General features: G+C 35.1%; 1 protein-coding gene across 1 annotated transcript in view; it reads right to left on the reverse strand.

Annotated features, from left to right (window-relative positions):
• The window catches only part of LOC114334541 (WD repeat and FYVE domain-containing protein 3), a 108468-nt gene that overhangs the window by 11685 nt on the left and 82565 nt on the right, over positions 1-14218 (reverse strand). The window contains exons 31-39 of the mRNA XM_050657350.1: positions 13326-13840; positions 13036-13268; positions 9981-10234; positions 9637-9899; positions 5566-5728; positions 5188-5377; positions 4827-5057; positions 4622-4771; positions 473-584 (exon numbers count right to left, since the gene is read on the reverse strand). Of these exons, the coding sequence (XP_050513307.1) occupies positions 473-584; positions 4622-4771; positions 4827-5057; positions 5188-5377; positions 5566-5728; positions 9637-9899; positions 9981-10234; positions 13036-13268; positions 13326-13840 (2111 nt within the window). The remainder of the gene's footprint in view (positions 1-472; positions 585-4621; positions 4772-4826; positions 5058-5187; positions 5378-5565; positions 5729-9636; positions 9900-9980; positions 10235-13035; positions 13269-13325; positions 13841-14218) is intronic.

The raw sequence follows: 14218 nt of genomic DNA on the forward strand, positions 1-14218 counted from the left end.
CTTTGGTTGGTGAGAATATAGTTAGACCATTTACCCCTTAATCTTATAATATAGATTCTTTAATAATTAACTGGTTTAAAGTCTAATCAATAGTTCTAAGTGCAGTCTTTTATCTATTAAAATGCCACATCCTTTTTCATGTCCACACCACAATACTAATGACTTCTCCATACGTATAGAAAAAGAAATTAAATGTCGAAATAAACGCATTTTCAGTCAAAATTGTGGTTAATTCCAATTAAATGTGGTAGAGATAACATAAAAATGCCACAAGAAAATAGTTTCATGATCTGAGATGATGTTAAACTAAAATGCAAAACAAAAAACAACAAACGTCGACTTAAAGGCAACTATTGGTTGACCTTCATTTTGGCGTCATTTATTTATGGCGTCGCGGAACCTATAATTTGCAAAGCAACGGTTATTGTTTTGCTGAAATGACAGTTATGGTTACTATTTTGAAGGTACTCACTTTGAAACTGCGAGGGCAGTGATAGAAGCAGGTTCAGTATTGTCTTTTCGATCGAATGCGGTATGCATGGTTAGCTTACTTCTAAAAACTAGTTGTCTTTGCCACTTAAAACCTGTAAATTGAATTAAAATGCATGCAATCAGTCCTACAACGAAATATGTCGATTAAGGTACGTATCCATACGTTGCTGCTCCGTGGTCCGTGTAGCCGCTCCACATAGTGGAAACGTTGGTGCTCGCCGCTCACCCTCTTCGATTCAACCGGTTTGCGGTTTATATGTAGGGGAGCGCATGCCGTATCCATTTGAGCAGTTACACGGAGCACCAACGTATGGATACGTACCTTTAGAATAAGGGAGGAACGCTTATATACCCAATACATGGAATATATTAATAAATATAGATTGGTACAGTCGGAAAAATGAAAGAATACCCATGAACGATCACATCAATCACATATTTTGTATTTAGTTGAAAGACTGATAAGTTTTGTACACACTTGAATGAACGAAGAAAGTGAAAAAAGTATATTAAAGTGTGTAAATATATTTAATTTCCTTAGCTAAGCGCTTTCGACATATGTGTCATCATCAAAGCTAATGCTACAATAAAAAGTTAAACTAATGAGTAAAAAGATGTCTAAATACAAAGTTTTTTAACTTACGTCAAAGTATACAGGGTGTTTCATTAATAATTGTCCATACAGTAACTGGAGAAACCTTAGCACAAAATTCTAAGATTTAACCTAAAACACTTAAATAAAATGTGGTTCCTTACTGAGTTGCAGGGTGTTTTATCTAAAAATTTAAAAACTATTTTTGCTCAGAATTTTAAAACTATTCGATGTATCCTTTTTATACTTGGCAGCTAGTATAGGTACTGTACAAGCTATTAAATTATGTTAAACGTTTCTGGCTATTACCAGAGGCGTACGACGGGGGAAAGTGAATGGTTGACCCTTTCCAAATTCTACGCCACTGGCGGAATTGCTATTTTAGTTCAATTTTTGAATTCTCCAATACTTTCTATGAAAATAATATACTCTTCATTCGTAACGATAAAGTCATTAGTTTTCGAGATCTTTGAAGTTAAAAATGAAACGACACGGTTATTTTGATTAATGTAGTGTGTCGTTTCATTTTTAATTTCAAATATCTCGAAAACTATTCATTTTAGCGTTACGAATGAAGAGTATATTATTTACATAAAAAGTAGTGGAAAATTAAAAAAATACACTAAAATAGTAATTTCGTCAGTGGCGTAGAATTTGGGAAGGGTCAACCAGCCACTATCCCCTGTCGTACGCCTCTGGTAGTAGCTAGAAACGTTTATTTATCTTAATTTAGTAGGGTGTACTGTACCTACATTTTCTGCCAAGTATGATGAGGATACGCCAAATAGTTTTAAAGTACTGAGTACAAATAATTTGTAAATTTTAAACATATGAATCATATCATAAATTAATCAAAATAACTGTGCCGTTTCATATTTAACTTCAAATATCTCGAAAACTAATGACTTTATCGTTACCAATGAAAAGTATATTATTTACGTAGAAAGTATTGTAGAATCTAAAAATGGCACTAAAATAGTAATTCCTCCAGTTGCGTAGAATTTGAGAAGGGTCAACCATTCACTATCCCCTATCGTACGCCTTTGGTAGTAGCTAGAAACGTTTGTTTATCATAATTTAGTAGGGTGTATAGCAGTCGCACGTTCTGCCAAGTATAAAAAGGATACGTCGAATAGTTTTAAAATGCTAAGCAAAAATAATTTTTAAATTTTTAGATAAAACACCCTGTAACTCAGTAACGAACCACATTTTCTTTAAGTGTTTTAGGTTAAATCTTCGTATTTTGTGCTAAGGTTTCTCCAGTTACTATATGGACAATTATTAATGAAACACCCTGTATAAAAAAAGTACCGGCTACTTCGGGTTGTAAGTGTTTGCATATTAAGAATATTGGTCTGTTGTGCAACTCCGGATGATGAAAGATTACTTTTCTTGGATTACTGAACAATTCTTTGTATTTAGACATCTTTTTACTCATTAGTTTAACTTTTTATTGTAGCATTAGCTCTGATGACGACACATATGTCGAAAGCGCTTAGCTAAGGAAATTAAATATATTTACACACTTTAATATACTTTTTTCACTTTCTTCGTTATTTTGTATTTGCTGTTTTTTTTCATAAATAACAAACGAGAGAGATATATTATGAATAATCTGAATAATATGTGATTGATGTGATCGTTCATGGGCGTTCCGACTGTAGTTAGTGTAACCAAAGAGTTAGTGGTAGATAACCAAAACGGCAGAAATAGGATCGAAGGTTCCATGTCCGCAGAAGTAGAAATTAGGATAGGAGTTAGGCAAGGATGTGTTTTGTCACCACTGATATTTAATCGTTATTCCGAGTTTCTATTTAAAGAGGCACTGGGGGATTCCAAGGATGGAGTCAAGGTGAATAGCGTGAACATCAACATCATCATATACATCGATGATACGATGTTGATTGCGGATTCCGCCTTGGGTCTACAACAACTCATCGGCAGAACCAACTCAATCTGTGAGCAATTCGATATAAAAATAAACATTAAATAAACCAAATATGGGAAACAGCAAGTAACACCAACATTCAAAAACTTCAACGATTCCAATCAAAAGTATTGCGCCAGATCTACAGTGCCCTTTGGTATGTTACGAACTACAGATTACACCACAGTCTACAGCTACCAACTGTTAGCGAAGCAATATCTGTTGTAAACTCTACATACAAGACCAGACTATCTTGCCATCCAAATCCACTCGCCACTGACCTGCTCAACATCTCACATGAAAGAAGATTTAAAAGACCTGACCCTTTGGATCTCTACTACATCTGGAGAATCAGAGTGTAGTGTCATAGTGCGGTGAATTAATCAAGTTGTAACGATATGATACCTCGATGAGCTGCTATTACCAGAGACGACCGATGGAGTGTCCGTGTTTGCGCATTCCTTCTTCACGGCACCGCTGGGGGAAACCGAAGGAGAGGGCATCGAGAGCATATTTAAGGCGAGCTAGGAGAATGAGAAAATCAGTCATGGTTCGTGTATTGAACTTACTATGGCTCAACAGCTGATGCCTCGCGTATTGAACGAGCTTCAGCTGGCTTGGCAAAGATGCGCCGTTTGTGAGGCGGAACTATACCTAGGTAGACGCCACCGTAGTGACGTGGAGTCTTGCCACAATCGTTATCGCAGTAGGCGGTAGTAGCACCGGTAGTAGCGAGGAACGAGTGACTGCATTGAAGTGAAATGCCGTCTCCAGGCTACGTTGTTTTAACGTAGCGAGATTATTATTGTATATATTGTTTATCGTATTATTTCGATGTTGCTATTATGATCGGATAACTATAATAAAGTTTAATATTGTTTTTCCTTTGCAGAAGATGGAATTATATTTTATTTTATTTGTTTTAAACTGTATATAATTACCTTTAATATATTTGCTTTATTTTTAACTTGTGTTTTACTGAGTCTGTCGTCCTTAAAAGAACTACCCGTTACAAAGTCTTAGATTCAGTGCTATCTCAGGGTGTCTTCGATTCTACCGCTATCAGAAGAAGTCCAAATAGAGCAAAACGTATCATAGTACGAACGAAGATAAGCATTATGTCTTTTAGTGTACAGAAAAACATGAAAACTATAAGGAACTAAAAAATACACAAATGAAGAAGTATTAGAAGACAAAAATGTAAACAAAAATAAAAATAGACTGCGAATGATAAGGCAGAACAAAAATATCGAGATAGTTAATCAAATATACCTTAACCCTTTGAATGCTGTTGACGCCTGAAGACGCCATACCGTTTCTACTGGCAGGTGCGCATGACGGCTGCAGGCGTCATAAGCAGATATGCACAACATTCGTTTAGAGCTTAATATTTGTCTGACTTTGACTGAAACGAGTTGTCTTTCTATTGAGTACGTAGATAAAAGTGTTTTTATACCGTCAGTTTAGATTCACATTATGTATGAAGCAATTCCAGGGCCATCTCGACCAAAACACTATACAATGTAAATGCAGCGAAAAATCGAGTTTGCACCTAGGTCGCGTTAGGCATATTTCGTCAGCAATGAAAGGGTTAACTGATTATTTCATACCTGGTCGAAGTGAATTCAAAGGATTGGGCGATTTCTTCTTCGTTTCGGATATCAAGACGAACGAATCTGTCAGACTAGTGTCAGATTTGCTCGTCCTCAGTCCAGAACCATCGTCGATATCTATGCTAGGGTTTTCCGCACTGTTGCCACCTAAACACAAAGAGCAATATTATTCTGACAGTCTGCCAAATTGTGATAAAGTTACCTTCACTTTTTCTAAATCCGCAGTGCACTCTCGATCTTCTTCTTCTAGCAGGCGCCACCGGAGGGGCCACCTCTTCTGTGTCACTGCAAGTGTCTTTCTCGTCTTGTTGTTCACTCCTCCACTCTTTCGAACTGCTTTCGTTGCTGATCTGCCTGTCTATCGAACTGCGCCTCGTATTTTCTTCGGAAAGACTGCTTTCAGAACCTGATTTCATCAAATTACCTGCACTTCCTACGATAAAAATAACATTTTTGGAGTTTATTGATAATTTCTGCAACGAAATTTACAATTTTACTAAATAATAATTAAATTTTGATGGAAATTTCATCTACATATTGACAATCAGTTGGTTTAAACTTACCCAAAGAAGAGCTGCTCGATACATGTATCTGCTTTACAAGCCTGTGGTGTATTGACGACGGTTTGGATACTGTCTCATTGGGCTTAGGCGATTTTGGCGATTTCGGAGACTTGGGTTCGATCGGGGGCTTAGAACTGATCGAATTTGGATTCTGATCATCTGGCACTTGTACATAATCGATAGACCACATCTAAAAATAACACTAACCACTACAGTAACAGCATGATTTCAGTTAATATAACTTTATAGGTTACGTGGGGTTAGGTTCGATGGAATTAGGTTAGGATAGCAAAATATGGAAAGACTGTTCAGTAAATATAAAGAGAACACAACAACAGAAATATCTAAAGTAGTTTGAAAGTTTTTGACAGTACTTACTCTTGTGACACCATCCGACGAGCCTGTCATGATGACATTTAGCGAGTCCCACTCGTGAGTCTGCGAGAATGCAACACAAAGGATCTGTTGCATCCGATCAGCTGTGCCAATGCACGTGTTAACACTAGCTAATTCGTCTCCATTGATGCTCCAAACATGCAACCTAAATAATCATGAGTTATAATGTTGCCACTATGATAACAATTCATTATAAATGATTACAGAGCTAAAATCTACAAAACATATGAAGAGCTCAAAGCTAAAAGGATGAGGGTCAATTTTTTGTCATTATGGAGATAATACTAATTTCTTGTACGTTATCTCATGTAAAATATTGTATGGTATCTAACTAAACAATAAAGATGAAGGTGTACAAGCCATCCAGCTTTGAAAAATACATCTTCCAGGCCAGTGGTCTTTTTGGCATGTGGCTTTTTGGCTCCTTAGGTGCGGCTCTGGCACAAATATCCACGAAGAGCGCAAGAATATATTCATTAAAAAAAACTTGGTAGGAAAAACATTACATCTTATTCTGATAAATTAGCTTTTATCAAACTTACAAACTTTAGCATTTGTCAAAAATCTTCTTATTGCTACGATAACGGAATTGAAATTTTCTCCTTTTGAAATTGGCATTAATAGCTTTGAAATACAATTTCTGGATTTAAAAAGCAGGGAGGTATAGCGCTCTAAAGTCTTTGTATTGAATTGGAAATATTGGAGAAGAAAAAAATGTTTAAACACAAGTGGTCTGCTTCGAATGGCCTGGAGAAGGAATACATGATCATTTTCAACACTTGGAATAGTATTTCTCATTTTTTGATCAGCTTAAAAAGCTCAGTTTGCTGTTCTTTCCCTTTTCGGTTCTATATCAACATTTAAAAAAAAATGGATTTTACGCCAAAAATTTTGTAAAAATACAGTGTTGTAGGAAATACAATCCTACACAACGAAAGAGAATAGAAGTTCCTACGATGATTAGAAACGAAAAAATCGCCGAAAAACGAAAAAACACATTTTAATTTTGTGGGGAGTTACGGATGGGGCTAGGGGTTTAAAAAAAATTTTTGGTCTAATACTTTTTGATGAAGAACATGTGGCTTTTTTATTTTTGGAATATCGCTGGGGTTATTTTTTACTATCTTAACCGACTTAAACCTTTAGTTTTATTTAATGTAATAAAAGTTTGTTGAACAAGCAGATTTGGCTCCCAATTTTTTTTTAAATTGTTGAAATGTTCATATTTGGCTCTTTGGCTAAAAAGTTTGCCGACCACTGTTCTAGGCTAAAAGAATGAAGGTGCAACATACGCAGGCTAAAAGGATGACAGTCCACCTAGTTCAGATTGCTGACCACAGAGGTCTCTGCTAATAGTGCTGTCTATTGTCTAGATATTTTGTTAATGTACCGGGTGTCCCAATAAGAATGGCGCTCGGCCATATCTCAGGAACCGTTTGTAGTACAGCTTTGGGAAAAAAATTTTATAACAAAAGTTGCCTCGAGAAAAGCCTGGAAATTATTTTCATAATTGTAAGTCCACCGCTAGAGGACGTAATTGAATATCAAAAATTAAAAAATCGAAATTTTACAAAATTTGCCTAATGAAAGGGCACTGGAAATCCGATTATCGTATTCTTCATAAAATTCTGCGCATATTTTATTTCACAAGTTTAAGTCTACCTGTGTAAATAAGAGGTGGGGGTGAGTGGGAACCTTGTTATGAAAAAATCGCTATAAGTCCGGTTCTGCTTAATCGATTTTTGCAAACTTGATCTTGTTGAAAACAGCTCTTTTTTGTCAATGTAATAGTTATAATTTGGAAACAGCGTATTACGTAATATGCCGGCTAGGAGGTGCTATTTATTTTCTTTTTAGAAATTTAGTTTTCTTTGGAAAATATTAAATACAAGTAGGTATGTATTTTTTTCGTGTATTACAAAATTAGACCAAATTAGCAACAGAATACCGAAAACCGCATGTCTATACCTTTTTTCTATCTCGAGATATCTTAAGAAACGTGTAAATTTTAAACATAACTGTTGCTGTCATATAAGTGGAAATATATAGAAGCAAGTAGTGTGCTATGGAAAAAAACAAAGAAACATTTTCCAGATGTCACCGTATATAAAAAATCAAAACAAAATATGAAAAACTCTACTACTGGGGTGACGTCTTTGGGGATATTTCATTGCATATATTCTAGCCGCAACAATTGCATTTCTTATGCACTCTGTATAAATTTTATATAAAATTTAATAGAAACAAACCGCAACAAATTATCAATGACCAAATTTTTATGTTTTACTGATTTGACACATAATTTGACACATGATGACTTCTTGAAGTTAATACTTCTAATAGTTCTATTTTTTTCCATAGCACACTACTTGTTTCCACTTTGACTTCCTTAACTTAGTTTACCGGTGACAATAACAGTTATGTATTTATCTTAGTTGGGAATAATATAATTGATATTAAAATATAATGAAATAAAAATTAAAAATTTGTATAGAAAATCTGACGTTTTTACATTTTTTACGATTCATCGAGAGAAAAGCAAATGCGCGGAGGTAACAATTCATAAAAAATTACATATTAACGCTATTTTTTTGGTATTATTTTAAGTATTAAAATTAGTGTAATATTTAAATAAAAATAAAATTAAACTGTTTAAAATATATTTATTTCGTTAAAATCATAATAATAGAAGTATAACTTCTTACCCGCGTACGAAGTACACACACTCTTTTTTGTTATATTTTATAGTTTTATTTGTCTTATTGTTGTTTTGATTCATTATATACGGTGACATCTGGACAATGTTCCTTTGTTTTTTTCCATAGCACACTACGTGCTTCTATATATTTCCACTCATATGACAGCAACAGTTATGTTTAAAATTTACACGTTTCTTAAGATATCTCGAGATAGAAAAAAGGTATCGACATGCGGTTTTCGGTATTCTGTCGCTAATTTGGTCTAATTTTGTAATACAGGAAAAAAATACATACTTGTATTTAATATTTTCCAAAGAAAACTAGATTTCTAAAAAAAAAAATAAATAGCGCCTTCCAGCCGGCATATTACGTAATAGGCTGTTTCCAAATTATAACTATTACATTGACGAAAAAGAGCTGTTTTCAACATGACCAAGTTTGTAAAAATCCATTAAGCAGAACCGGACTTACAGCGATTTTTTCATAACAAGGTTCCCACTCACCCCCACCTCTTATTTGCACAGGTAGACTTGAACTTGTCAAATAAAATATGCACAGAATTGTATGAAGAATACGATGATTGGATTTCCAGTGCCCTTTCATTAGGCAAATTTTGTAAAATTTCGATTTTTTAATTTTTGATATTCAATTATGCCCTCTAGCGGTGGACTTATAATTATGAAAATAATTTCCCGGCTTTTCTCGGGTCAACTTTTGTTGTAAAAATTTTTCCCCAAAGCTGTAGTATAAACGGTTCCTGAGATATGGCCGAGAGCCATTCTTATTGGGACACCCGGTACATACCTGTGTTTATTTCATAGACATATTATTATATAGGTATGGTTTATTTACAGCTTTCTATTATTCTGGTGTACATTGGTGTTATTCTGTAAAGTTTCAAGCATATTTTGACGCACTTGCCATATGCTTAAAACTTTTCATTGTATCCATTACTAACAATCTTCTACTGTATTTGTAGCTTGGTGTAATCAACAGAAGCAGATCTGTATGATATAATTTTTCAAAATATAGATTACGTTATCTGTATTTTTAGTTTCATTTTAAGACACGTTAGTGGACCATCATCCATTTACCTTGAGATTTCATGACATCAAAAGATAAATAAATTTATAATTATAGTAATTTGTAAATTGATAATCCAAAAACATAACCTATACGTTCCCTGTAAGGTACTGCATGAATTAGTATCCACAATGAAGTGCCTTTTCTGTTAATTATTTTTATATTCAGTTTTAAAACTTAAAAACCTAATTTCTCAAAATTTGGTTATTTGGACCCTCATCCTTTTAGCCTTGAGCTCTTCATATAGATTAATCAACGTGTAGGGACTTACCAGGTGGCAGCACAAGTAGCTATATCTCCTGTAAGATCATTAACAGCCACAGCAGCGACAGGACCAGCGTGGCCTCTGAGCTGTCGTACGAAGACGCCTCTAGACAGATCCCAGATGATCGCAGTGCAGTCTCTTGAACCGGAAATGATGACGTTGTATGCTGGACTTGTAGCTAAGCAAGTGATGGCGTCTGTGTGGCCGTACAAGCTGTGTTTTATTGTCAGAGATTTTTTACGGGCTTCATACCCCCACACAGTGACCACCTAAACATTTAACGGAATTTAATTAATCAAGTTCAAATAATTCATGTCATATTCAGTTATTTACTTGAGTAAAACACTTACCGAGCTTGTACCAGCAGTGACAATGGATTTGGGGCTCGGAAAAACGCATGCCAGGATCTCTCCGTTGTTCTGCACGACACTTTCCGATACAAACACAGCCTTATCGCTCTCATAGTTGCCTATCCTAAGGGAATGATCCGCAAAACCCCATGCTACGTACTTATTGAACGCTGGAGGCATCAGAACTTTGTTTTGTTCGACAGCTAGGACTGAACGGTCCACGTGCAGAATTTGGCCTACTGGACTCTTCACTTCTGCAACACAATACATAGACTTTGGAACTTTCATGTCAGAAAACATAGATTAAATAGAATATAGAAACATAAAACAGCAACAGAGAGGAATTCTGCTCTATATTATACCTCACCAAGCACAAAATGTCTGTTTAACGGACTAATGTTCTATAATATTGCATAAAATATCTGTTGAACGACACAATTTTTTCATATTATTTCACAAAATTATCTTTTAACGGTGTAATGTTCTATATTATTGCACAAACTATTTTAACGACGCTATGTTCCATATTATTCTACAAAATATCTGTTTAACGCAGCAATATTCCATATTATGGCATAAAATATCTTTTTAACGGCACAATTTTCCATATTATTGCACAATATATCCTTTTAACGGTGCCATGTTCCATATATTGCACAAAATATCTGTTTAACGACAACTTGTTCCGTATTACATACATACATAATCGATTGCCTCTTTTACCATTAGGTGTCGAGGATTCCTCCTTTATATAATACTCTCTGCAAATTTACGCCACTTCTTCCCATCTGCTGCTAAAACTTTTGCTTCTTGCCACGATGTTCCTCTTAAGTATTTCGTTTACACTACTGTTCCAGCTTTTTCTTGGTCTGCCCCTCGTGCTTTTACCCACTGCTTTGGCCTCCCATGTCATTTTCACTTGTCTGTCACCACTCATTCTTATTATGTGTCCAGCCCATTTTAACTTCTTTTCTTCAACTTTTTCGTTGAGCGATTTTACCTGTAATTCATGTCTTATATCTTCGTTTCTTCTTTTGTCTAATCTTGCTCCGACCACTTTTCTTAAGTATCTCATTTCTGTAGCTTGTAATCTTTTTCTTTGTCTGTCATTGAGTACCCAGTTTTCTGCCTCATATATTGTAATTGGCATATATACGGTTTTATATACTGTCATTTTGGTTTTTCTTGATATTTCTTTTTTGTTTAGGAAATTTTTATACAGTGAATAATAAGTTCTCGTTGCCAATTTTATTCTGTTTCCAATTTCATCTTCTTGTGTACCTTTGTTGTTTAACATTATTCCCAAATACTTAAAGAGGTCTACTTGCTTGATTTTTTGCCCTTCGATTTCAATATTTACAGTTGCTTCTTTGTTGGCTATTATCATTACTTTAGTTTTTTCCATATTTATTATTAAGTTGTAGTTTTTTAGTTCTTCGGCCCAGATTCTTATGTTATCTGCGAGAGCCTTTTCAGTTCCTGCAACTAATACAATGTCATCAGCAAATGTACAGGCTTCAATTTTTATTTGCTGCAAATTTCTATACCCTACTGCGCATGTTTTAGTTTTTTTCCAACACTTTTTAATAACTTCATCCACAACAGAAATAAATAACAGTGGGCTCAGCACTCCACATTGTCTAACCCCGTCGTTGTTAGAAAATTCGCCTGAGATTAAGTTACTTGTCCTGACCTAGTTTTTTGTGTTGACATACAAACTCTTTATTACACTTACAAGTTCTTCATCTACTTCCTTGTTTATCAGGCTTTACTATATTCCTTTTCTATTGACCATATCAAACGCCTTTTTCATATCTAAAAACGCCAGGTACAGTGTATCGTTTTTTAACAGTGTTTTTTCAGTAATTTGCTGTAGTGTGAATATATGATCTTGTACGCTGTGTGATGGTCTAAATCCACTTTGTATATCTGCCAGTCGAGGCTCAACTATTTCTCGTAGTTTCTTTTCTAGAATAATTTCGTAGATTTTCAACGCTGACCAGAGAAGGGATATACCCCTATAATTACTGCACTCTTTAGTGTCTCCCTTTTTGTGTATAGGCAGTATTATTGAAATGTTCCAATCCTCTGGGATTTTTTTGTTTATCCACGCTAAATTTAGTAGGTCATGTTATTCTTGTTTACCCTGTTGTCCAAGATATTTCAATAATTCAGCATCTATTCCGTCGATCCCTGCTGCTTTATCAACTTTTAGTTTTTCTAGTGCATCTTCAACTTCTTCCATCTTTATTTTAGTTTCATGAACGTCTTCTTGCTCTCTTTCAGGTGTTTCATCTGCTATCTGTGTGCGATTCTCTGCTGTTGTATTTTCATTATTTAAAAGTTCCTTGAAATATTCTCCCCACATTTCTATAATGAGCTCATCCTCAGTTATTATATTGCCGTTTCTATATTTTATCTGCTGTAGTTTAATTTCCGTTTTGCTTCTCATATTTTTTAATACTCTATAAAATAATTTTGTATTTTGGATACTATTTTCTTCCATAGTTCTTCCAAATTCTTCCCAGGCATTCTGCTTTTCTTGTTTTATCTTTACTTTAACTTTGTTGCGCTGTTCCTTGTATTTATCGTATGCCTCTTGATTTCTTTTTTGTATGTACATTTTCCATAGCCTTTTCTTTTCTCTGACTTCTTTTTTAATATCGTTGTTCCGCCAGCTTGTCTGCTTTTTATGATTATTTCTTCTTAATTTTTCATATTATTTCACAAAATTATCTTTTAACGGTGTAATGTTCTATATTATTGCACAAACTATTTTAAAGACGCTATGTTCCATATTATTCTACAAAATATCTGTTTAACACAGCAATATTCCATATTATGGCATGAAATATCTTTTTAACGGCACAATTTTCCATATTATTGCACAATATATCCTTTTAACGGTGCCATATTCCATATTTATATTGCACAAAATATCTGTTTAACGACGCCTTGTTCCGTATTATTGTACAAAATAACATCATGAAAGCTGTGCAACACAATGCACAAAACAACAAAAAGAAATGACATGTATTATAACAATATGCCTTACCTTTGATGGGTTGTAGAGATGGCCTCAAGTTGTCGAGATGGTGGAAGAACAACTTCTCAGGTTGTGGAAGAGAAAACGCTTGCACCAGTGATCCCGTATCGATGACGGACGTCCTATTATTAGCGCCAGCCATTTTCTTACAAGGATGAGGTTTCTTAAACAGTTGCTTGGGAATTTGACCAAAATTGTTAATGAATCCTATAGTAGCGTTTTTCTTCAAAGGATCGTCGATGCTGTAATGAAATATTAGTTGTATATGTGCAAAAAAACTGTTGGTTTTTGTTCCTTACTTGTCTATGTCCACGTTTCCTTCGTAGAAGAGATGATGGAATACATTAACAGCATCCACAGAGGGCTGGCCTTGCTGTTTGTAACCGAAAATCAAATCGATCCAATGGTGAAGATTCTGGGACACGAAATCGCACTCCAACGCCTGTCTATGCACTCTAATGAACTCTCTGGTATCTTGCTTCGCCCAAGGGGGCAGTACCACGTTGCCAAGACTGACACCATTCTGCTTCACCCCCAAATCGAACTGATTAGAATTACAGAGGAACTCGTCGAGGTAGAAGAACTCGGGGATGAGTTCTTTGACGTCGGCCATGTTGTGCTTGGAAGCCGAAAGCCAGGCTTCTTTGACGGAGTGGAACATGCGGTCAGCGAGATCGAAGTGACCACCTTGGAGCCTTAAGAAGTGCTGGGTGAAGGGTTCTAAGCGTACCAAATAAGAGCAAACAATCATTGCGCTGGAATAGTGAGTACCGTAGTGGTAGGGTGGCGTTTCGCCGTGAGGGTCGTCCCATTCCTGTTTAAAAACGCATTAGCAAACAAATGTACACGAATAAATCAATTCTATCTAACAATAAAACACTGAAAACGTTTGTTTTCTATACTTCCACAAAATTTATTACAACTATGTGACTACAGCTATTTCGGCAGAGTGCCTTTCTTAAGTGATTTAGATTACTATGGGTTTGCCTTTTTAAAGTCTTTAACTGGAGAGGTTGAGGAGTGGGGAGCTGTTTGTCTCGAGTTGGTCATTCAGAATTATATCTGTATTTTTCAATTTATTAATTTCCATAGATTCTAATAAAGATAGCTTAAGGCCTTTATTTTGAATATGCAGAATTTTAAACTTTTCATTAAAAGAATGATTATGCTCTAGAAGGTGAAGTGCGTATGT

This window comes from Diabrotica virgifera, chromosome 8 (assembly GCF_917563875.1).
Source record: "Diabrotica virgifera virgifera chromosome 8, PGI_DIABVI_V3a".
Lineage (NCBI taxonomy): Eukaryota > Metazoa > Arthropoda > Insecta > Coleoptera > Chrysomelidae > Diabrotica > Diabrotica virgifera.